At 32.3% G+C, this 24,604-nt stretch overlaps 6 protein-coding genes across 7 annotated transcripts; all 6 read right to left on the bottom strand.

The window, feature by feature from the left end:
* Positions 1-590: 590 nt before the first annotated feature.
* LOC111393787 lies at positions 591-18,323 on the bottom strand. 2 transcript variants are annotated; one of them, XM_023019490.1, is made up of 2 exons: positions 18,235-18,323; positions 591-1,052 (listed from the first exon to the last, which is right to left on the bottom strand). In XM_023019490.1, exon 2 carries the CDS (start codon positions 1,037-1,039, stop codon positions 773-775), a length of 267 nt encoding a protein of 88 aa, XP_022875258.1. In that variant the 5' UTR covers positions 1,040-1,052; positions 18,235-18,323; the 3' UTR covers positions 591-772. The 2 variants fall into 2 exon arrangements, with proteins under 2 accessions (XP_022875258.1, XP_022875260.1); XM_023019492.1 differs by lacking the exon at positions 18,235-18,323 and adding an exon at positions 14,826-14,961.
* Positions 3,838-4,346, bottom strand: LOC111393789. The gene has a single exon (XM_023019494.1). The coding sequence runs from the start codon at positions 4,231-4,233 to the stop codon at positions 3,967-3,969; it is 267 nt and encodes an 88-aa protein (XP_022875262.1). The 5' UTR covers positions 4,234-4,346; the 3' UTR covers positions 3,838-3,966.
* LOC111393790 lies at positions 5,463-6,048 on the bottom strand. The gene has a single exon (XM_023019495.1). The coding sequence runs from the start codon at positions 5,905-5,907 to the stop codon at positions 5,641-5,643; it is 267 nt and encodes an 88-aa protein (XP_022875263.1). The 5' UTR covers positions 5,908-6,048; the 3' UTR covers positions 5,463-5,640.
* On the bottom strand, positions 14,422-14,869 carry LOC111393786. The gene has a single exon (XM_023019489.1). The coding sequence runs from the start codon at positions 14,810-14,812 to the stop codon at positions 14,546-14,548; it is 267 nt and encodes an 88-aa protein (XP_022875257.1). The 5' UTR covers positions 14,813-14,869; the 3' UTR covers positions 14,422-14,545.
* On the bottom strand, positions 17,825-18,317 carry LOC111393788. Its single transcript, XM_023019493.1, has one exon. The coding sequence runs from the start codon at positions 18,219-18,221 to the stop codon at positions 17,955-17,957; it is 267 nt and encodes an 88-aa protein (XP_022875261.1). The 5' UTR covers positions 18,222-18,317; the 3' UTR covers positions 17,825-17,954.
* A 4,668-nt stretch (positions 18,324-22,991) lies between the features above and the next one.
* Positions 22,992-23,661, bottom strand: LOC111394096. Its single transcript, XM_023019878.1, has one exon. It carries the CDS (start codon positions 23,563-23,565, stop codon positions 23,299-23,301), a length of 267 nt encoding a protein of 88 aa, XP_022875646.1. The 5' UTR covers positions 23,566-23,661; the 3' UTR covers positions 22,992-23,298.
* Between the last annotated feature and the right edge of the window lie 943 nt (positions 23,662-24,604).

The raw sequence follows: 24,604 nt of genomic DNA, 5'->3' as shown, positions 1-24,604 counted from the left end.
TTTATTTAGTAATTTATGTATTTATAAAATAATTAAATAAATAATATTTCAAATAAATAATTTGTAAAGAATAAAAAATGAAAAAAAAATGATTAAACACTGTTGATGAGAAATTAACTTTAGTTTGATGTGATATTTAGTATAAAATTTGGTGTAAAATAGTGCAAAATATGGTGCAAGGTTGAAGTTGGCCTTATAGGGACCATATTCCCAGGCCCCAGCTATGAAAACCTCGATCTGTACGGCGAGCAAGAGCACCTGATAAAAAAGTCGACCTCTCAAAATGTCTCAGATATAAATTATGATTTTTGATTGTGATGGGGGAAAGGCAGTATGCTGAGATGAGTCCATTTCAATTTCCTTGTTCTGTATTTTTTTTCACGCCATCTTCCTTTTTGTAACTTTTGTTCTTTACATGTTTTGTATATACAGCAAAATACAGTGCAATATACACGTCTGGTGCTTTTGAATTAGATTTTTTAGATTTAGTCAATCAGGATGTTCAAATCATAGTTTTTGGCCTTTCGTGGACCATTACTTTTGCATTTTGCATGTAATTTTTTCGGATCTTTTCGAAAAGTGCCGCCAAGTAATTAAAAATAAAATTTCCCTTCTCACTTTATCAATGAAGAGGCAAAGAAAAGAGATGGAAAATTCATTTTTCTTCAGTTTTCTTCTTTCCTTTCTATAACAAGAATAATTCTCATGAATTCGACAAAACATAATACAATTTTTCTAATTTCTCTATGTACAAATACTGTCAGCAACTCTCTCAGTTGGGCCCCCAAATGCTCAAATACATTACTTTTCGGAGTGATTCTTCAGATTGCCTCATTTTTTCTTCTTTCAACTTATTCGAAACCATAGAAGATGACTGGGAAGAGAGTTTCTTGGCCTGAGAGAAGGATCTGATATTGTTCTTAGCGTGCTGTTGGATTAATCTGAACGTGTAATTCCATCTGCAGAAACCTTGATCTTTCAAAGCCTCCACAGCTCCCACACTAGCTGCTGCAATCCATGCTCTGCCTGTTGAACTCATTATGTTCAATAATTTGCTTGTAGTTACTTTTGGATACATTTGGCTAATTTTGCTAAAGTGTTTTTCGTAGTTAAAAGAGCTTTTAAAGGAAACTAGTTCAATTTGGCTTTCTCTAAAATAACTTACGGAATGTGAAGTATTTTTAGATATTAGTTATCAAAAAAAATTAAGATAACTTCCTCCAAAAACTCTTCTATAAGAAGCAAAAGTAAAAGTAAAAGTTATGTTAAATGAGCCCTAAGTATGTTGCGTAGTTTAAAACTTGAATTGATATATTTTATTAAGTCGATTTATATTTATTTATAGAATTTATTTTTGAAAAAAATAACTTTTCAAATCTAATATTACGTATTAAAACCAATATTGTGTTCCTAAAAAATTCTATTGAAAACAATAAACAATCTATCTATCTATAACCTACAAAAAGTAAGGATTGGGGAGAAATTATATATATGATGCACTTAATTATAAATTATAAATGTACCATAATCGTTAGTAGTTAATAGTCATATTATAAATCGAAAAATTAATTATAATTTAATTTCTTCTATTCTCCATTAAGTATAAAAAGACAAAAAACAAAAAACAAAAAACAAAAAAAAATTATACACACACACATTCATTCTATTCTTTTATTTGAAACACTTAAAATTATATGTCAATCAAAGTAAATCTTAATCACTTAAAAATCGAAGCTCATCTATATGTAATCATATTTTATAATTATAATAGAATAGTTAAGAATCAAAATTCCATTTGAAATTATAAAGGATAACACTTATAGGTTAAACAATCATGTGAAAATAGAGAGGATTGTTGCCAATTTTGAAGACTCTAATAATTAGGAGTGATGCTGAAGAACTTAGTATTCCATACATCTGATGCTCACAAACCAAAATTGCCTTCTCCATCCCCTTATTAAAATTAAAATGCAGGTTATATGGCCCCCAGGGCATATCTCCCAGTTGCAAAGGGGAGGGCGGATAGGGCTCAGGGCGACAGTGTGCAGAGTTCAATTCCCCGCAAGGTGGAATTGGTTTTGTTGCAAGCGGGAGTTACCATATGGGTTAACAGCCTTGGCCTATCCATGTGCTCTCTACCCTGACTCCTGGGAGGCACATTCTGCGATTTACCTCCTCCACGATGGCCCAGGGCAGGGTCGGTGGGGGTCCTTAAGATTGGGGTTCAACCTTTTTTTTTTTTAAAATGCAGGTTATATTACATAGCCCCGCCCCACTCCACCCCACCCCGCACTCCGCCTCTAAATGAAACAAAAATGTCCACAGGCAGACTAACTTTCCCTTAGCAAATGCAAAGACAGGTTAATTGTACAAAAGCGAATGTTGTTTAATTGAACAGCTACAAAATTAATTCCATGCATAGCCGGTCCTGTGGCGAGGCAATTGAGGCTTGTTCCTCAGGCCCAAAATCGGAGGGGACCTCATTTGGCCCAGTGGTTTTTTTTTTCAATGAAATAAAACTGTAAAAGGAAAATCTTTTTTTTTTTTTTGAAGTGGGTTCCTTCGTCTTCTCCGTCTTCTCTTCTTGTTTCTTGTCCTCAGCTGGTGTTGGACTGTTGGAGTGGCTTCGGTCATCAGATTTCTCACCGTTCTCCACCACAGCCTCCTCCACAGGCTGCGGCTCCCCATCTACGTGCCACACTTTAACTCAACTCACTCCCCCATCGTTTGTCCCATAAACTCGCTATTTTGAAGGTACATTTTTCCTTTCTGGGTTTTAAATTTTACCTTTTTCTTTAATTTGGATTTTTTCGCATCTTATCTTGTTCAATAATTTTTGAGAATTAGGGTTTGATTAATTTAAAATGGGTGGTTTTTATCAATTTATGTTGCTTGATCGTGTTTTCTGATTTGGTTGCGTAATTATATTAAAAAACAGACCATGTGCTGCGTAATTTTATCAATTTAGAGACATTGGATGATGCCTCAACAGCTTGCATTTCCAGGTTTGAGAATTCTTTATGCGCAACACCCATATTATTATATTTGTTGCTTTAAGCCATCAATCCGTAGTCATCAATCTATGCAATGTACTTTTCTTAGAATTATAGCTCTTCTGGATTAATAATGTATTAAATTTAGAAATCAGTTTTCATATTGGCTAATGAGTAGTTTTTTAGATTGCACACAATTTTCTCGGCTTGGTCTAATTGCAGGTGCCAATTAACTACGTGCTTCTTTCATAACTTCATATTTATTATCACTTTTTTCAATCATACTCTATGATTTTTGAAAATATGAATTAAAAAAATTTATCAAAAAATTTCTTTACAACATTAATCCAAATCTTGTTTTTAACAAAATCTTTGTTGGTCAATGGGTTTGCCTAGATGCCTATCACAATATAGGTTGATCAAACACTTCTCAGATTGCATGAATAAGAAGATCACATCTCGGATAAGAAGATCACATCGGTTATGTTCAGATCGTTGGTTGTTTTCCCTCAACCCATTTATTAGTACTGCATGTATCTTATGAAAAGTTTCACGTCTCAACCAAAAGTGCGGAGTGTATTGAAAATAAATTTGTACTCCCTCGACTTTGAAATGAGAAAATTTTACTACAAATTGAGTACCATATTCTAGGGAGAATTCCACTACATGTAATTTTTTCAGATCTTTTCGAAGAGTGCTGCGAAGTAATTAAAAATTTGATTAATTTAAAATGGGTGGTTTTTATCAATTTATGTTGCTTGATCGTGTTTTCTGATTTGGTTGCGTAATTATATTAAAAATAAAAATTTCCCTTTTCACTTTATCGATGAAGAGGCAAAGAGAAGAGATGGAAAATTCATTTTTCTTCAGTTTTCTTCTTTCCTTGCTATTTCAAGAATAATTCTCATGAAATTCGACAAAACATAATGCGATTTTTCTAATTTCTCTATTTACAAATACTGTCAGAACTCTCTCAGTTGGGCCCCCAACTGCTCAAATACATGACTTTTCTGAGTGATTCTTCAGATTGCCTCATTTTTTCGTCTTTCAACTTATTCGAAACCATAGAAGATGATTGGGAAGAGAGTTTCTTGGCCTGAGAGAAGGATCTGATATTGTTCTTAGCGTGCTGTTGGATTAATCTGAATGTGTAATTCCATCTGCAGAAACCCTGATCTTTCAATGCCTCCACAGCTCCCACACTTGCTGCCGCAATCCATGCTCTGCCTGTTGAACTCATTATGTTCAATAATTTGATTGTAGAATATAAGATTTTGAGTTGCAAAGGAGACTTGAGAATTTTTCCTATTTTGTTGATACTCTTTGTGGGGGAGAAACATATATGTATACATACAGCAAGTGAACACAAAACCAGAGGCTTTGTGTCCAGCTTAAGTTTTCTTGTGTGCTGTTGCAATGACTTTTTTGGATTTTTCTAATTTTTTATCAAACTTATAGTGGAGGCATAAATGTGTAGGGAATTGAGACCAACTCCATATATTTCGCCCAGAATCCTTATCACATCAATCAACAATATTTAAAAATTGGGAATTGAGGAGAAGATTTTGAAAGACAATAATACCCGCATTAATTTTATATAATTCCCAATTCATCCTTCAATTATTATTAGAATTTAAAAAGTTTTATAACCGATCAATTATTATTTGAATTTATTACACAATATGGGAGGATTTTGAATGTGAATGGTTGCTTTTGTACTACAAATAAATTAAATGAATAAATCAGACGGATTAGTATGAATTATTTATATTTTTTCAGTAACGGAACTAACTTACTCCTAAAATAAAGTGAAATCGCAATACTCGGATATTACATAATATACAGCTAAAAAGACAACTCATATTCCATTCTTTTTCAATTTGACTGATTATTTTTTATAATTCTAAGCCTCTAAATAAAAAAATTATAGAATGTCTGGTTAAAATTAATTTTTAACTTATGTTAAATAAAGAAAGAAAAAACAATGTCACTTTCTGGGATATGTCAGTAGGAATTACATATTGGCCATGTTTGAGTCACATTTTTGTTGAAGGTCGTGTTATGGCGGACCATATTCCCAGAATCCCAGCTCCCTGTGAAAACCTCGATCTGTACGGCGAGCAAGAGCACCTGATAAAAAAAGTCGACCTCTCAAAATGTATCAGATATAAATTATGATTTTTGATTGTGATGGGGGAAAGGCAATATGCTGAGATGAGTCCATTTCAATTTCCTTGTTCTGTATTTTTTTTTCACGCCATCTTCCTTTTTGTAACTTTGCTTCTTTACATGTTTTGTATATACAGCAAAATACAGTGCAACACACACAAGTCTGATGCTTTTGAATTAGATTTTTTAGTTTTAGTTAATCAGGATGTTCAAATCATAGTTTTTGGCCTTTCGTGGACCATTACTTTTGCATTTTGCATGTAATTTTTTCGGATCTTTTCGAAAAGTGCCGCCAAGTAATTAAAAATAAAATTTCCCTTTTCACTTTATCGATGAAGAGGCAAAGAGAAGAGATGGAAAATTCATTTTTCTTCAGTTTTCTTCTTTCCTTGCTATTTCAAGAATAATTCTCATGAAATTCGACAAAACATAATGCGATTTTTCTAATCTCTATTTACAAATACTGTCAGCAACTCTTTCAGTTAGGCCCCCAAATGCTCAAGTACATGACTTTTCTAAGTGATTCTTCAGATTGCCTCATTTTTTCGTCTTTCAACTTATTCGAAACCATAGAAGATGATTGGGAAGAGAGTTTCTTGGCCTGAGAGAAGGATCTGATATTGTTCTTAGCGTGCTGTTGGATTAATCTGAACGTGTAATTCCATCTGCAGAAACCTTGATCTTTCAAAGCCTCCACAGCTCCCACACTTGCTGCCGCAATCCATGCTCTGCCTGTTGAACTCATTATGTTCAATAATTTGATTGTAGAATATAAGATTTTGAGTTGCAAAGGAGACTTGAGAATTTTTCCTATTTTGTTGATACTCTTTGTGGGGGAGAAACATATATGTATACATACAGCAAGTGAACACAAAACCAGAGGCTTTGTGTCCAGCTTAAGTTTTCTTGTGTGCTGTTGCAATGACTTTTTTGGATTTTTCTAATTTTTTATCAAACTTATAGTGGAGGCATAAATGTGTAGGGAATTGAGACCAACTCCATATATTTCGCCCAGAATCCTTATCACATCAATCAACAATATTTAAAAATTGGGAATTGAGGAGAAGATTTTGAAAGACAATAATACCCGCATTAATTTTATATAATTCCCAATTCATCCTTCAATTATTATTAGAATTTAAAAAGTTTTATAACCGATCAATTATTATTTGAATTTATTACACAATATGGGAGGATTTTGAATGTGAATGGTTGCTTTTGTACTACAAATAAATTAAATGAATAAATCAGACGGATTAGTATGAAATTACTGCAAGAGGATATAGGTTCATCAGTGACGTTTTACCCACCCTGAAAACATTAGTTAACCCATAAATCTTTAAAACAATCCGTAATATCAGACTTTAAACGTGGAAGTTATTTAAAATGAAACCCGACTGGACCAAGCATTATTCCACTGAACCAGGTTTAGAATTTTTTTCTTAGAAATGGATTGGAGAACTTGACCTCGGACTTGTAGTCTAGTTATCAAGTTGTGGTCGATGCAGCCCATGTTCTTATGAACTAAATGAAAATCAATTTTGCTATCGAGTGTCTGGCATCTATTATATTTCTTCAATCCAATCAAGTCAAGGCATAAAAATAACAAAAATATTAGATATTTTTATGCCTCTTCTAATAAGGCTCCAAGTATCGGTCACGTGACAGTAGCAAATTTAGTCAAGTCCACACTCCACATTACTATCTTGTTTGGTAGCTGGGGATAGTCAAATTGACGCATCATCTCAAACTTCACGGCCTATACAAGATGCTATAACTTGTTGTAGGGAAAATCCTACTTTACCTATTTCAAGAAATATTTTATACAAGATCTTTCTTTGATTGATTTATGTGACATTTATAAAACAAGCATTTCACAATCAACATGTCAATCAACTTTTCAAATGTCAAACCTAGACTGTAAGGTGATTATTTTTGAGGAACATTAAATGCTTTTGAACATAAGATTGATGGAATGACATTTAAGAAAAGAAGCCTTGACCATCAAGATGATACCATATGCCTTTTTATCTAATGATAATCATTCTCAATTTCTACTATAAAAGCTCGTACTTAGTATCATTTGAAGATGATGTAATTTTACACATTCCATAATAATATTGCACTCCCATTTTACTCCCTCGTAAACCCCCAATGGTATTTCTCTTGCTTTTTATTATTATTATAACACTTATAACTTGATACATTGGTAAGTTTGACATGCCATGTAACTATTACGACTCTTAATGCGAAAGATTTGTTTTAATATGACTGTCAACTAAGTAATTTTCATCAATTTAGAAGGTAACAAGTAACATAACGGTGAAATTGAAAACAAAAATTGAAGTTTAAGATCCAACTGACACTAAATTGAAATTTAGTTACCGGATTTGAAGAACTTAAATATTAGCAAGCCAATTACGCCCTTGTTTAAGCCCCATTTTTTTGTTTAAAATGTATTTTAGAAGAGTGATTTTTTGGAGAATATGTGGTTGAAAAATAAGAAAAAGTTTTCGATTTTCATATAATATTATTTTATTGAAAAATGTATGGTTGAAATGAAAAAAGAGAAAAATGTATTTTGATAAAAATGGGGCTCACACAAGGTCTAAGATTCCTCTAGAAGCCTTGAGATTAAATTCACCCACCAAAAAATGAAAAGCTGAATTGCTTAATGCCTAGAAATAAAAGCATTTGGATTAAAAGTGTCATAGAATTCATAGGTTGCTGACTATGGCTGCAATTTATCATTGCCATATAATTACAACAATATGAAAGACATGAACAATCATTTTAACTCAAATCCCCTCAAATTATTCAGTTTGAATCCCCTCTCTTAGTCTAGCTGAGCTCTACTATTAACTAATGAGACTTACATAGAGTACAAGTACCAAATACAGATAAAAGGAGTGTATGCGAGTAATCAAAATGAAAAAGCTATAACTATAATAGGAAAAAAGAAGAAGAAGAAGAAGAAGAAGAAGAAGAAGAAGAAGCTGCATCAAATCAAAAAATTGCAATCCCATGAGGATTCATGGCCCAAAGATCACCCTTGGAAGCCGAAAACACCAACAAAATCATCTAATAAATGTATAATCTCACGTGTAATAGATGAGTTTTACACCAACAGGAGAAAATTGCGAATAAAAACGTTGAGTACTTGGAAAAGTTATTACATAAATTTTAGTCGAGTCTAAAACGTTCATCAAAGATGTTTTTTCTAGAAAATTTCTAGTTCTCTTCCTCATTCGAGTGAAAACAATAACTACACAAGTTAGGATCCATGGAGGGATGCTACCTCCCAAGAAGTTCCGCTTTTTCATCCATTCTAGAGTCTCTTCCATGTTCAAAATTGTAAAGTCCCAAAAATTTTAGGATAAATTTTATTTATTCTATATGCTATATTTTTATATTCCGAAAAGTTAAATTATTAAAGTGAAATTTCTTATATTTTTTTAGTGTCAAATTATTTGACATTGATAGAGCGAGATTCAGTATATCAATATTTGACTCTTCTTGTAGGTCGTAATTAATTAAAAGTCTTCGAATCGAGGAAAAACTAATTTGGATATGTGAAGCTTGAGAAGTTGAAGTTTAAAGAAAAAGTCATTTATTCGTATTTAATTAATTTGACTATTAGGATTTGTAGACCTTTAGTGGTTAGTTGTTGTTCATGAATCTACTTTTGGTTGTGATAACTGATAAGTATTACTTATATACTTTATTTCAATTCAAATACCACTCACTGTTTCCTCTTCAATTGTAGTTCTACTTTTGATTCCAAGACTCTATTTCACTTAAATAAAGTTTTGCTAGAAATAGATAAGTCATATTTGCTTGCCAAGCTAACCTATAACCATATACATCCAAATTCCATGAAAAGTTTATTCATATATTAGTTTCCTTACTTTTACATAACTTCTGAACTTCTAACCACACACAAATTTTAATAAAAGTATAGGTCATAGTATTGTATAAATAGGCCTATCAAGTCAATCATATTCACGTAGAAAAAAAAACAAATAAAAGAGAGAGTTACGGGACAGAAAGAGGAAGAGGCATAGAAAAAGGTTTTCACGTGCATTATTTTACATTCCTTTACAAGTTTTCAAAACAATCAAGGCAAGATACTTTATGCAAGTGTTTGTTCTTATATTTTTATATTCAATAATTCATACGTGAATTGCCAGTAAACTTTTGGCTTTGACCTAATGAAATGTGATCTCCATTGAGTTCTTTATAATGAAATGTAAAATCCTTCGAGAATTCAAAGTGCTACTGATAGGTGTATCACTTGGTCATCAATATACTTCATAAGAAATGTGGCATGAAGTGTTTATTTTATTGTTATACAATTGTTTATAGAAACTATACGTATCTTACTGGGTATTTTTAACACTCACTCTTACAATAATTTTATAGGTTGGATAGTAAGAATTCGATTGGATCTGTGATAGGATGATGATGCGAGCTGTCAAGTGGATCAAAGAAAAGGAAAAATAAAAATTAAGTTTCCCGATCTTTAAATCATTAGTTAGTTTAATTTATTAAAAAACGTGTTATTAAGTTAATTAGTTGAATATGTTTATTTTTTCTAATATACCATTTTCATGTTTAGCTTAAATTTATGAATATTTCAGAAATTTATTTTTATTATTTCGCCTTTAACGCAAAGAAAAGTAAATTTTTGATAACAACTCAAGAATTATGAAAATTTGGGGTACCTATGATAGTATTCACGTTATAGGCTTGAGAAGAAAATCCTGAAATTAGAGAGCATAAAACGAGTTAAATTTACTCTCAATTGGTAATTGCGCGCAACTTGAAAGAGCATTTTAGGTCATTTTTAAAAATTTCTTTCTAGAAAGTAAGGCGAGTGTGACTTTCTAGAAAACTAAATTTTTTAATAAGAGAATAACTTAAAAATCATGTTTGACAAAATAAGTTTGTAGTTTTTATCACAGCTGAACATATGCTTGTATTGCCACGCAAAGAGACATTATGTGAATTCCCACGCACATCTTTCACTGATGACGGAGAAGTTCAAATAACTAGAATGCAGATCAAGATTTCCAAAATGCTCATCTCAAGAAAGCTGCTCCAGTCAGAATAACAATTTGCACCTATATAAGCATGGGCGAATCCAGGATTTGAAGTGAGCAAGGGCGGTCGGTTCCTTGATTGCAATAAATTATTTAAAATTAAATATAACAATTATTTTTTATAAAAATGAAAATATACTTTCTACATACACTTATGCGCTGATTTAAGCAAGTGACATATTGGCCAAATCTCCGTCTGCTTCAAACGAAGGTCAAGGGTTCAAAATCTTATTAAATTTCATAAAGCCGATAAACTTGAAGATATATCATAACGTTAACCTTATTGTCACAATCCAATAAATGCAACAATTGTCATGTCCTCAATAAGCTAAGAAAAGGGTCACAAGTTTGAATCATCTCTCTTGTATTACTTTTGGTAAAAATGGTCGAATTAGAAAAATAACATTATAATATGCTTTACAGGAGATTCGAACCTGACATATCGAACTTGGTTGTAAAAGAGTCAACCAATTGAGCCATGGGTGAAATTTGGAAAAATATTGAATTATCAGATATATATAATATAAAATGTGATCTATTAACAAAAACAAATTCTTCTCAAAGAATCTGCTGGCCGCCCCTTGAATCCGCCTCTATTAATATAAGAACCTATGATGCTCAAATGTCGAAACTCTTCCTATGTCAATATGTGCTTTTTCTTCTTTTTTCTTTTTTCTTTTTGGTTATGCAACAAATCAATATGGAAATGAAAAGGGTATTTAAAACAAGATGGTTATTCAAATAGGGTCATGCTAGATAAATTTTAGACAGCTTTATATTTTTTGTTGAATTTTAATTTTCTAAAGCTTCTTCTTGATGGCATTTGGCAATTTCGCCCTAGAGAGCACGCGAGGTTTCTGCCTAATGTAAAGGAGCTATGCCACTCTAATAAAATGTCTCCTATTGAAAATGAAAAGACACCCCAACAGCATAGTAAAATAGAAGAAATAAAAAATCCTAAAGTACACTTATCTAGGCCAATAAATAAGAGTATTTGATTTGAGCAGGTTATAGCTTAATTATATTTGTTAGGTTGAACTCAATGCAAATTGGTGAAATTGGAAGAAATGAACGAAAAAGAGGCAAAAACGAAAGAAATTTAAAGTCTGGGGATCAAAGTGTAAAACTTCAATAGTTTATTCAGACCATAAAATGTTGATTGAATATCACATATGATCAATTGGACGCAATTTGAAGTCAAAGGAGTTAAATGTTGTTGAAATATTTTCATAAATCAATTTCCAACCGAAGAAGTAATGCTCTAGATTTTTAGCCTCAATTTGAGACCCAATTTTCGGATGGAAAATTTACAAAAATTGGAAAAATTGTATTTTTAAAAGAATTATGAAAATGCACTTTGAATAATCTCAATTGAATTCCGAAAGCGAGTTATGACTAAAATACAAAAATTATTCAGGGACGACATAATGCTAACCGGCACATGCTTGGACAATTCTAATGCACGCGCGTGACACCAAAAATTCAATCTCAAGAGCCATTTAGATCAATGGTGCGTGCGCTGTGGTTATGCTTGTGCGTGCAGGGGCTTTTTCCACAAATGAATCAGCAGTTTCCTTTTGCAATTCAAACTCTTTTTGGACCCAAATTTTGACCTATTTTTTGGCTTTTATAAGTAGAGAAACAAGGGGTTACACTTGAGAAAACCCTCTCTTGTCTCTTTATACACAATTATATCATCAAATTTATAAGAATAAGGGACCAATTACTATATTTTGAGAGAGGAGATCAAACTTAGCGAGAATCGAAGGTCAATTACATCAAGAAATTAAAGAATACAACTCTAGACTTGAACTTCAACATCTTTTGTATTCTTTCACAGTCCGGGTGATACTTTTCCATTATTTTTCTTGTAATTTATTTAAAACCATACTAGGCTAGATCCCTTTTTATATTGGATGAGATAAATCCTATTTGTTATTTATTTCTAATTCAAGACTAGTAATTTAGTATTTTTTGCGTTTCTTGATTAATTTTTGCATACCCATTGCATTATTCAATTGTTTGGCTACCAATTAGATAATTAGTTGTTTGTGGTGCTGAGAGATTCACAATAAATTTAGAATACGACAAAATTAATATGTGTGCAATAGATGTTAAGAATAACATTCATCACGTGTACAATTATATAAATAATCTAAATTTTAATGTATTCTAACCATTCAAATTCGGCTAGGAATAAATTCGAGTCGTGGTTAGGATAGAATTAATTTATCTTGAAAAAGAAAATTAAATACATTAGCTTTATCGATTGTCATGAACGCATGAATGAAACTAGATTACGAATCAATAATTGAAATAGACAGTAATAAACGGATTCTAAATCCAATAAATCATCCATAATTTGATAAATATCAAACTTTCATTGCTTTGTTAGATTAATTTGGCATAAATAAATCAAAATCTCTCTTTTATTTGACATAATTCGAATTCCATATTAAATTAGTAAACTTGAATTAAAGTTATTTCCTGTGGGATGATACTCTCACCTCACTAAATCTATTACTTTTCAACGGTTCCGTACGTTTGTGAGATTTCATTGAACAAGTTTTTGGCGTCGTTGTCGGGGAATAAGGTATTTAAATTGAGTCTACTTTTTTGTATATAGTAGTTGAATTTTCTTTTACGTTATTTTAGACTATGAATTACGACCTAATCTCTCATTTTTGTTTTATGGTAGTTTATACAAGATTCTGGAGAAATCGAGCTCTTAATATTGAATCCCGAAATCGAAAGAACTTTTAGATAACGAAGAAGATAACGGAGAGAAACTAGAAAAACTACAATAAATCTAAATCTAAATCAAATTCAACTACCACCAGATCTGTCAGAACAACAAAATCCGCCAAAAACAGTTGGTAACAGTGTACTAAAATCTGTTAATTGACATGGGTGTAAATCAAAATTAATACCATGACATTAAAATGGATCCACTAAGCATTAGGAGAAAAAAAAATTAAAAAGAAAAAAGAAAAAAATTAAGAAAGAAAGAAGAAGGGAAAAAAAAATCATACAGGCCCTTTAGTCCAAAAGTTTGTTTGAACATACAACAAAATTAAAAAAAAAAAGACAATTTAAATCCCTAAAAAAACAAACTGGTCATTAGACAACCTTTAAGCAAACAGGCTCAAAATATGGGGGAGATTATGAAAGTACAAACCTAATAAGAATTTTAGTAGTAAACATATGGAGTTGATCTAATAGATATAACGTCAAAAATGGAGGGCTCTCAATAAATTTTACACTCTTTACATAAAGTTTGACTCAACAGCCCAATTTTATAAAAATAAAAATGGAAATGCTATATGTATATCGAGCCTTACAGCTTAATGTACGACCTTCTCACATGAGAGGCGGGATTCGTGCATTAATTGGGCGTGGATCTCCCCCCTCATGTGACGGGACGTGTACAAAGAGCTTTATTTTTCAAATAAAAAACACATCCTAAGTGCCAAATCTAGATCAAGGATTTGTATGTACTATGTTCAATTATTTTACTTCCAATGGACCGTCCTTCTATCAAAGAAGTGGAAACCCATTCCTTTTAATGATTCTTCCTCCAATAAAATTGATTAAAAAAAAAGAAAAAAATTAATATTTAATTTGAATAAATTTATACACGTTTTATAAATGATCATATCGCAGATTGTACAATTTCTCAGAATTTGATGGAAAAAGATTTATATGATAAACAACCATATTCCCAGGCCCCATCTCCCTATGAAAACCTCGATCTGTACGGCGAGCAAGAGCACCTGATAAAAAAAGTCGACCTCTCAAAATGTATCAGATATAAATTATGATTTTTGATTGTGATGGGGGAAAGGCAATATGCTGAGATGAGTCCATTTCAATTTCCTTGTTCTGTATTTTTTTTTCACGCCATCTTCCTTTTTGTAACTTTGCTTCTTTACATGTTTTGTATATACAGCAAAATACAGTGCAACACACACAAGTCTGATGCTTTTGAATTAGATTTTTTAGTTTTAGTTAATCAGGATGTTCAAATCATAGTTTTTGGCCTTTCGTGGACCATTACTTTTGCATTTTGCATGTAATTTTTTCGGATCTTTTCGAAAAGTGCTGCCAAGTAATTAAAAATAAAATTTCCCTTCTCACTTCATCAATGAAGAGGCAAAGAAAAGAGATGGAAAATTCATTTTTCTTCTTTCCTTGCTATAACAAGAATAATTCTCATGAATTCGACAAAACATAATACAATTTTTCTAATTTCTCTATGTACAAATACTGTCAGCAACTCTCTCAGTTGGGCCCCCAAATGCTCAAATACATTACTTTTCGGAGTGATTCTTCAGATTGCCTCATTTTTTCTTCTTTCAACTTATTCGAAACCATAGAAGATGACTGGGAAGAGAGTTTCTTGGCCTGAGAGAAGGATCTGATATTGTTCTTAGCGTGCTGTTGGATTAATCTGAACGTGTAATTCCATCTGCAAAAACCTTGATCTTTCAAAGCCTCCACAGCTCCCACACTGGCTGCTGCAATCCATGCTCTGCCTGTTGAACTCATTATGTTCAATAATTTGCTTGTAGAATATACGATTTTGAGTTGTGAAAGAGACTTGAGAATTTTTTTCTACTTTGTTGATTCCCTTTGTGGGGGAGAAGCATATATATACACACAGCAAGTGAACACAAAACCTGAGGCTTTATGTCCAGTGGTTTAAGTTTTCTTGTGTGCTGTTGCAATGAGTTTTTTGAATTCCATTTATTTCGCCCACAGAATCCTTATCTCATCAATCATCAGCAATATTTAAAAAGTGTGAGAGGAGAAATTTTGGAAAGACAATAATACCCTCATTTATTTTATATAATTTCCAATTTATCCTTCAATTATTATTAGAATTTAGAAAGTTTTATAACTTGCTATTCAATTATTATTTGAGTTTATAACACAATATGGGAAGATTTTGAACGTGAATGGTTGCTTTTGTATCACTTTATTTTTTGGGTAAATTAACTAAGTGTCCATTTGACATAACTTTTGAAAAAGTTAAAATGAGTTTTCGAGACCCAAAAGTTACTTTTGGATTCATTTGGCTAATTTTGCTAAAGTGTTTTTCGTAGTTAAAAGAGCTTTTAAAGGAAACTAGTTCAATTTGGCTTTCTCTAAAATAACTTACGGAATGGGAAGTATTTTTAGATATTAGTTTTCAAAAAAAATTAGGATAACTTCCTCCAAAAACTCTTCTCACCGTTCTCCACCACATCCTCCTCCACAGGCGGCGGCTCCCCATCTACGTGCCACACTTTAACTCAACTCGCTCCCCCATCGTTTGTCCCATAAACTCGCTATTTTGAAGGTATATTTTTCCTTTCTGGGTTTTAAATTTTACCTTTTTCTTTAATTTGGGTTTTTTCGCATCTTATCTTGTTCTATAATTTTTTAGAATTAGGGTTTGATTAATTTAAAATGGGTAGTTTTTATCAATTTATGTTGCTTGATCGTGTTTTCTGATTTGGTTGCGTAATTATATTAAAAAACAGACCACGTGCTGCGTAATTTTATCAATTTAGAGACATTGGATGATGCCTCAACAGCTTGCATTTCCAGGTTTGAGAATTCTTTATGCGCAACACCCATATTATTATATTTGTTGCTTTAAGCCATCAATCCGTAGTCATCAATCTATGCAATGTAATTTTCTTAGAATTATAGCTCTTCTGGATTAATAATGTACTAACTTTAGAAATCAGTTTTCATATTGGCTAATGGTAGTTTTTTAGATTGCACACAATTTTCTCGGCTTGGTCTTTGATTGATGACAGAAGAAGGTTGTATTTTGAGGCATTACGTAAATCTAAAATTTGAAGGACATGGAAGTTATTTTTTTTTTATTTTGTTAGAAACTTGTGACATGCCTAAATTTAAAACTTTCCTGTTGTCGGCTTACAACACGACAACCCAACACCTCTATTGACACTTGACTTTGGTTGCAGATCCTGAGTGCTGGCCAGAGATAGTACAGTGCAGATCCAAGGCTTCGAAAAGGAATTGTGGAAGTCTATAAAGGACCTCATCGATTCAATGAAGTTTTTTTTATCAATCCCAAAGACCCAAACTATGTAATACAATCCAATTTAATTCTAAGGATAGAGCAGAAAATTTCATCGCAATCTCTAATAATCATTAAAAAAGCTATAAAAGCAATCCATGAGAAACCTAAATCATAAAAGTACAAGAAATCTCATTTATCCATGGCACATCATGTTATTTCATTTTCAATTCGCAAGAAATCTCATTTTCCAGAACAAACCAGCGGCCAAATTTCTTAAAGAAGGAAAAATCATCAAACACGTTACCAATTCCATCATTCAATCAATCTGTGCTAGAATATAATTTCTCAAAGAACTTGTCAGAAAAGCTGTTAAACTTACCCAAATTTAACTCGAATAACAGAAATCCCAAATGAAAATGAAATTTCAATCTTCATTAAGTTGTCCAAGCTCAGCCTTCAATTGCTCAATCTCTGGTTATCCGGAAGCTTTTTCAACAGCCCTTCATACATTTCGAGAACTTCATTAACGGAAGCACGTGCGTATTCAGCTTCCTCGTCGAAATACAGTCTCTTTGGACTCCATGGCCGACTCTATCTCCTCTCTCGCCTCTACAAACTTGAGGTTGATTTTATCCCCTTCTTTGTCTGCGTCAACGATGTATTGCCTGAAATCTTGGAAAATACTAAAATAGGTCGGTGAATTTAGGTTTGCTGGATGATAGAAATGGTTGGGTTTATTCAGTTGTTGGGATAAGAATGGGTTGAGAAATTTTTTAGGGAGATAAAGCGAAATGGATATTTGGGGTTTGAAACTCTTCCAAAAGGGTTTCTGAAGAGCAATTTACAGAGAGAAATTAACGAGCGCCTCTCCATTCTGTTGGGCACTGAGAGCAAGATCGAGAGAGGAGCAATTGCAGGTGCCAATTAACTCCGTGCTTGGTTCATAACTTCATTAAAATTTGGTGGATATTTAATACAAGATTAATAACTTTTATTCATTTTTTAATTATAAAAATTTAATTTATTATCAAATTTTCAATCATATTCTATCGATTTTTGAAAATATGAATTAAAAAAAATTATCATAAAAATTTCTTTACTACCATTAATCCAAATCTTGTTTTTAACAAAATCTTTGTTGGTCAATGGGTTTGCCTAGATGCTGATGCTATCACAATTTAGGTTGATCAAACACTTCTCATATATATAAATGGTGAAACCGTTGCATGAATAAGAAGATCACATCGGTTATGTTCAGATCATTGGCTGTTTTCCCTCAACCCGTTTATTAGTACTGTATGTATTTTATGAAAATTTTCAAGTCTCAACCATAAGTGAGGAGTGTATTGAAAATAAATTTGTACTCCCTCGACTTTGAAATGAGAAAATTCTACTACAAATTGAGTACCATATTCTAGGGAGAATTCCACTACATGTAATTTTTTCAGATCTTTTTGAAAAGTGCCGCGAAGTAATTAAAAATAAAATTTCCCTTTTCACTTTATCAACGAAGGGGCAAAGAGGAGATGGAAAATTCATTTTTCTTCAGTATTCTTCTTTCCTTGCTATTACGAGAATAATTCTCATGAAATTCGACAAAACATAATGCGATTTTTCTAATTTCTCTATTTACAAATTCTGTCTGCAACTCTCTCAGTTGGGCCCCCAACTGCTCAAATACATGACTTTTCTGAGTGATTCTTCAGATTGCCTCATTTTTTCTTCTTTCAACTTATTCGAAACCATAGAAGATGACTGGGGAGAGAGTTTCTTGGCCTGAGAGTAGGATCTAATATTGTTCTTAGCATGCTGTTGGATTAATCTGAATGTGTAATTCCATCTACAAAAACCCTGATCTTTCAATGCCTCCACAGCTCCCACACTGGCTGCTGCAATCCATGCTCTGCCTGTTGAATTCATTATGTTCAATAATTTGCTTGTAGAATATAAGATGTTGAGTTGTAAAAGAGACTTGAGAATTTTTTCTATTTTGTTGATTCCCTTTGTAAGGGAGAAGCATATATATATATATATATATATATACAGCAAATGAACACAAAACCAGAGGCTTTGTGTCTAGTGGTTTAAGTTTTCTTGTGTGCTGTTGTAATGACTTTTTTGGATTTTTCTAATTCTTTGCCAATCTTATGGCGAGGGTATAAATGTGTAGGGAATTGAGACCAATTCCATTTATTTCGCCCATAGTATGCTGATCACATCAATCAACAATATTTAGAAGGTGGGAATTGAGGAGTTTTGAAAGACAATAATACCCTCATTAATCTTATATAATTTTCAATTCATCCTTCAATTATTATTAGAATTTAAAGAGCTTTATAACCTACTATTCAATTATTATTTGAATTTATAACACAATATGGGAGGATTTTGAATGTGAATGGTTGCTTGTGTATCACTTTATTTTTTGGGTAAATTAGCTAAGGGCACATTTGACATAGTTTTTGAAAAATTATAAAGAACTTTTGAGATCCAAAAATTGCTTTTGGACCAATTTGACTAATTTTGTTAAAGTGCTTTTAATAGTTAGAAGAGTTTTTAGAGAAAGATGAATCAATGTGGCTTTCTCGAAAAGAAGTTACGGAATAAGAAGTACTTTTAGATATTAGTTTTCAAACAAAATTAAGATAATTTCCTCCAAAAACTCTTCTATAAGAAGCAAGAGTAAAAGTAAAAGTTATGCAAAACGAGCCCTAAGTATGTTGCGTAATTTATAACTTTAATTGGCATATTTTATTAAGTCGATTTATATTTAGATATAGAATTTCCATATTGCGTTCCTAAAAAATTCTATTGAAAATAATAAATTCAAAAAGTACATATATATACGCAAACACTAACTCTCCCTTAGCAAATGCAAAGATAGGTTAACTAACTATTTTTGCACCCAAAACGAGATAAGCTACTTGAAGAGTTACAAGACGGTCATCGATCCTTGGTGACAAAATCTGCCCCAATGGTAGCTTTATACTGCTGACTGAATTTCTTATGTACATATCTAAATCATAAATTAAAGAACCCCATGTAGTACATCAACATAATTCCCAGAAAACACACACCCAGCACCCCTATTGATAATTATTATTAGCTACAAACGTAAATTAAATGAATAAATCAGACTGATCAATATGAAATTACTGCAATACGATACGGGTTCGTCAGTGAAGTTTTGCCCTCTCCCAGGAAGCATTAATTAACCCATAAATCTTTAAAACAATCCGTAATATTAGAGATTGTGAATTACCAATGTCAATGGAACAAAAATTAATAGAAAACTTAATAAACGCAAGGATTTTTTACCCACTGTCGCCCAGGACGATGATGATGACGATGACTTGACCAATGTTTGCCTGCGCAATAACATTTTTTGCAATCACAAAATTATCAGTACCCTTTTTTCTACTTTTTAAATCTACAATGAAAATTTTGAAGAAAATGTATGTGTGGATGTGTATGAGCTGTAAAGAAAAGAAATAGACAGGTTAAAAGGACGCCAATTTCGATATGTCTGACCTCTATAAAAAAAAAAAAAAAAAAAAAAAATTCTGTTAATAATGGACGCGTTTAAATGAAGAGCACGGCTACACGTACATACCCTGCCAGACCCTCACACTTGCGGGCCTCGAAGTATTTTTCTTTTTGTATGTAGGACCGACCCCTACAGTGAGAGATCGATAAGAGCCCTGTGAAGCTCAACTTTGTACATAGAGATTAGTGCTTAAATGAAACCCGACTGGACCAAGCAGTATTCCACTGAACCAGGTTAGACAATTTTTTCCTAGAAATGGATTGGAGAACTCGACCTCGGACTCATAGTCATCAAGGTGTGGTCGGTGCAGCCCACATTCTTATGAAATAAATCAAAACCAATTTTGCTATCAAGCGTCTAACATCGACTATATTTCTTCTATCCAATCAAGTCAAGGCATAAAAATAACAAAAATATTAGATATTTTTTCACCTCTTCTAATAAGGATCCGAGCATCGATCATGTGACAATCAACTAGCAAGTTTAGTCAGATTTACACTCCACATTACTATCTTGTTTGGTAGCCAATGCTATATTTTGAGGTAGTCGAACTGACGCATCATCTCAATCGGGGTGCCATGTTGAGGTCGAACTTCATGGCCTATACAACATGCTATAACTTGTTATAGAGAAAATCCTACTTCACCTATTTCAAGAAATCTTTTACACAATATCCTTTTTTGATTGATTGATCTATATAGCAAGCGTCTCAAAATCAACACGTCAATCAACTTTTCAAATGTCAAACATAGATTATGAGGTAACTACTTTTTAGAAACATTAAACGCTTTTGACCATAGGATTTGATGGAATAACATTTAAGAAAAGAAGTCTTGACCATCAAGATGATGGCACATGCTTTTCCATCCAATGATAAACATTTTCAACTTCTACTCTAAAAGTTTGCACTTAGTGTCATTTGAAAATGATGTAATTTTACACATTACATAATAATATTGCACTCCCATTTTACTCTCTTGTAAACCTCCAGTGGTATTTCTCTTGTTTTTTAATTATTATTAGAACACTTATAACTTGATACATTGGTAAGTTTGACATGCCATGTAACTATTACGACTCTTAATGCGAAAGATCTGTTTTAATATGACTGTCAACTAAGTAATTTTCATCAATTTAGAAAAACTAAAGTTTAAGATCCAACTGACATTAAGTTAAAATTTGGTTACTAGATTTGAACAAATTAAATATTAGTGAGACAATTAAGCCCTTGTTTGAGCCCGATTTTTTGTTAAGAATGTATTTTGGAATAGTGATTTTTTGAAGAAAATGTGTAGGATTGGCAACGGTTCGATTATGGGTCGGTTCGGCCAAAATCATAACCGAACCACCAATTTTTTGACCATACCATAACCGCACCATAACCACGTAAATCGATTCGGTTCGATTCGGTTAATAACCATGAAAATAAATTATTTTTTATAGGTTCATCCGTCAAATTGATATAAAACAATTTATCAAAAAAATCAATAAAAACAAAAACACAATATTCCAAACGAAAATGCAAATATTATCAAACAATATTCCCAACGAAAATACAAACATTATCCCAATTTTCAATTGCAAAATACAAATTTAACAAACAATATTATAAATATAACAATGCTAAACTTTTCCTTCATTCTTAATTGTTGTGTATTGAAGTTACTTGATTCATCCTTCTCCACAAGTCTTACTAGCATAGATTAACACACAAAGTTGATTCCTATAAAGTAAATAAGAAATGTAAGTATAGAATACAACGATACTACCTATTCAGAATGGTCTTAACTAAGATTTAAATAAAAAAATGTACATCTTCATTAGCTTCATTCTCGCTAAACATTGCACAAACTCTAAAGTATAATGAAAAAGTAGAATATTCTACGCACAATAGAAAAAAATTAACAATAAAAGAAGCCGTGCATGAGTTTGTGGATAGCAGGGTTTGCATTTATATACTGTCATACTAATGCTATTATTATGGGCTAATGGTAAGTGGATTGGCCGGCTGAGTCAGATAGATGTAATGGGGGGGATTTTGGTTTTTGCTAAATAGAAAAGTAGTGTAAAGCTCACTAATCAATTCAATTGTGTGTGTGTGTTTTTTTTTTTTTTTTGCTCTTTTTATTTTTTAGCGGATAATCGGTTCGGTTTCGGTTAGACGGAGTAAATACCATACCCGCACCGCCACGAACCGATTTATTAAAATCAAAATCATATCCGCCCCATTGTACCATCGGTTTGATTTTTTTCGCCCCATTCGATTCGGTTAACTGTGATTTTCGATTTTGACGGTTCAAATTGCCATCTCTAAAAATGTGGTTGAAAAATAAGAAACTTTTTTTGATTTACATGTAATATTAGTTTATTAAAAACTGTATAATTGAAAAGAAAAAAGAGAAAAATGCATTTTCATTAAAATGAGGCTCACCCAAGGACTAGGATTTCTCTATAAGCCTGAGATTAAATTAACCCGCCTAAAAATGAAAAGCTGAATTGCTTAATGCCTAGAAATAAAAGCATTCGGACAGAGTGTCATAAAATTCATAGGTTGCTGACTATGGCTGCAATTTATCATTATTCTTTATCATTACTATATAATTACAGCAATATGAAAGAAAATGAACAATCATTTTAACTCAAATCCACTAAAATTGTTCAGTTTGAATACTTTGTAATCAAAATGAAAAAGCTAGGGGAAAAAAATCTGCATCAAATCAAAAAATTGCAGTCCCATGAGCATTCATGGCCTAAAGATCACCGGTGGAAGCCAAAAACACCAACAAAATCATCTAATAAATGTATAATCTCACGTGTAATAGATGAGTTACACCAACAGAAGAAAATTATGAATAAAAGCGTCGAGAACTTGGAAAAGTTAATACATAAAGTTTAGTCGAGTCTAGAACGTTCATCAAAGATGTTTTTCTAGAAAATTTATAGTTCTCTTCCTCATTCAAGGGAAAACAATTGCTATACAAGCTAGGATCCATGTAGGGATGCTACCTCCCAAGAAGTTACGCTTTTTCATCCACTCTAGAGTCTCTTTCATTATCAAAATTGTAAAGTCCCAAAAATTTTCAGTTTGTGACAAAATCTTTGTTGGTTAGTTTCAAGTCTAAACCATATGTGAGGAGTGTATTGAAAATAAATCTATACTCTCTCGACTTTGCAATGAGAAAATTCTACTACAGATTGAGTACCCTATTCTAGGGAGAATTCCACTGCATGTAATTTTTTCAGATCTTTTCGAAGAGTGCTGCGAAGTAATTAAAAATAAAATTTCCCTTCTCACTTTATCAATGAAGAGGCAAAGAAAAGAGATGGAAAATTCATTTTTCTTCAATTTTCTTCTTCCCTTGCTATTACAAGAATAATTCTCGTGAAATTCGACAAAACATAATGCGATTTTTCTAATTTCTCTATTTACAAATACTGTCAGCAACTCTCTCAGTTGGGCCCCCAAATGCTCAAATACATGACTTTTCTGAGTGATTCTTCAGATTGCCTCATTTTTTCTTCTTTCAACTTATTCGAAAGAATAGAAGATGATTGGGGAGAGAGTTTCTTGGCCTGAGAGTAGGATCTAATATTGTTCTTAGCGTGCTGTTGGATTAATCTGAATGTGTAATTCCATCTACAAAAACCCTGATCTTTCAATGCCTCCACAGCTCCCACACTGGCTGCTGCAATCCATGCTCTGCCTGTTGAACTCATTATGTTCAATAATTTGCTTGTAGAATATAAGATGTTGAGTTGTAAAAGAGACTTGAGAAATTTTTCTATTTTGTTGATTACCTTTCTGGGGGAGAAGCATAGATATATAACTATACCGCAGCAAGTGAAATCAAAACCAGAGGCTTTGTCCAGTGGTTTGAGTTTTCTTGTGTGCTGTTGCAATGAGTTTTTTGGACTTTTCTAATTCTTTGCCAAAAAACTTATGGTGGGGCATAAATGTGTAGGGAATTGAGACTAAAATTCCATATATTTTGCCCACAGAATCCTTATCACATGAATCAACAATATTTAAATGGTGGCAATTGAGAACTTATGAAAGACAATAATATCCTCATTAATTTTATGTAATACCCAATTCATCCTTCAATCATTATTAGAATTTAAAAAAGTTTTGTAACCTACTATTCAATTATTATTTGAATTTATAACACAATATGGAAGGATTTTGAAGGTGAATGGTTGCTTGTGTATCACTTTATTTTTTGGGCAAAGTTGCTAATGGCCCATTTGATATAACTTTTAAAAAGTTAATGTGAGCTTTCGAGATCCAAAAGTTGCTTTTGAACTCATTTGATTAATTTTGTTAAAGATTTTTGATAGTTAGAAGAGTTTTTAAAGGAAATTGGTTCAATGCAGCTTCATCTAAAAGAAGTTACGGAGTGGAAAGTACTTTTAGATATTAATTTTCAAACAAAATTAAGGTAACTTTCTCCAAAAACTCTTCTACAAGAAGCAAGGGTAAATGTAAAAGTTATACCAAATGAAACAAAAATGTCCACAGGCAGACTAACTCTCCCTTTATCAAATGCAAAGACAGGTTATATAACATAGTACTGAATTTCTTATGTACATATCTAAATCATAAATTAAAGAGCCCCATGTAGTACATCAACATAATTCCCAGAAAACACACACTACGCACCCCTATTGATAATTATTATTAGCTATAAACGTAAATTAAATGAATAAATCAGACTGATCAATATGAAATTACTGCTGGTTCATCAGTGAAGTTTTG

The sequence above is a fragment of the Olea europaea genome, chromosome 4 (assembly GCF_002742605.1).
Source record: "Olea europaea var. sylvestris chromosome 4, O_europaea_v1, whole genome shotgun sequence".
NCBI classification, from domain to species: Eukaryota; Viridiplantae; Streptophyta; class Magnoliopsida; order Lamiales; family Oleaceae; genus Olea; species Olea europaea.
Note: the sequence above shows the minus strand (reverse complement) of the source record. Positions and strands in the feature narration are given on the sequence as shown.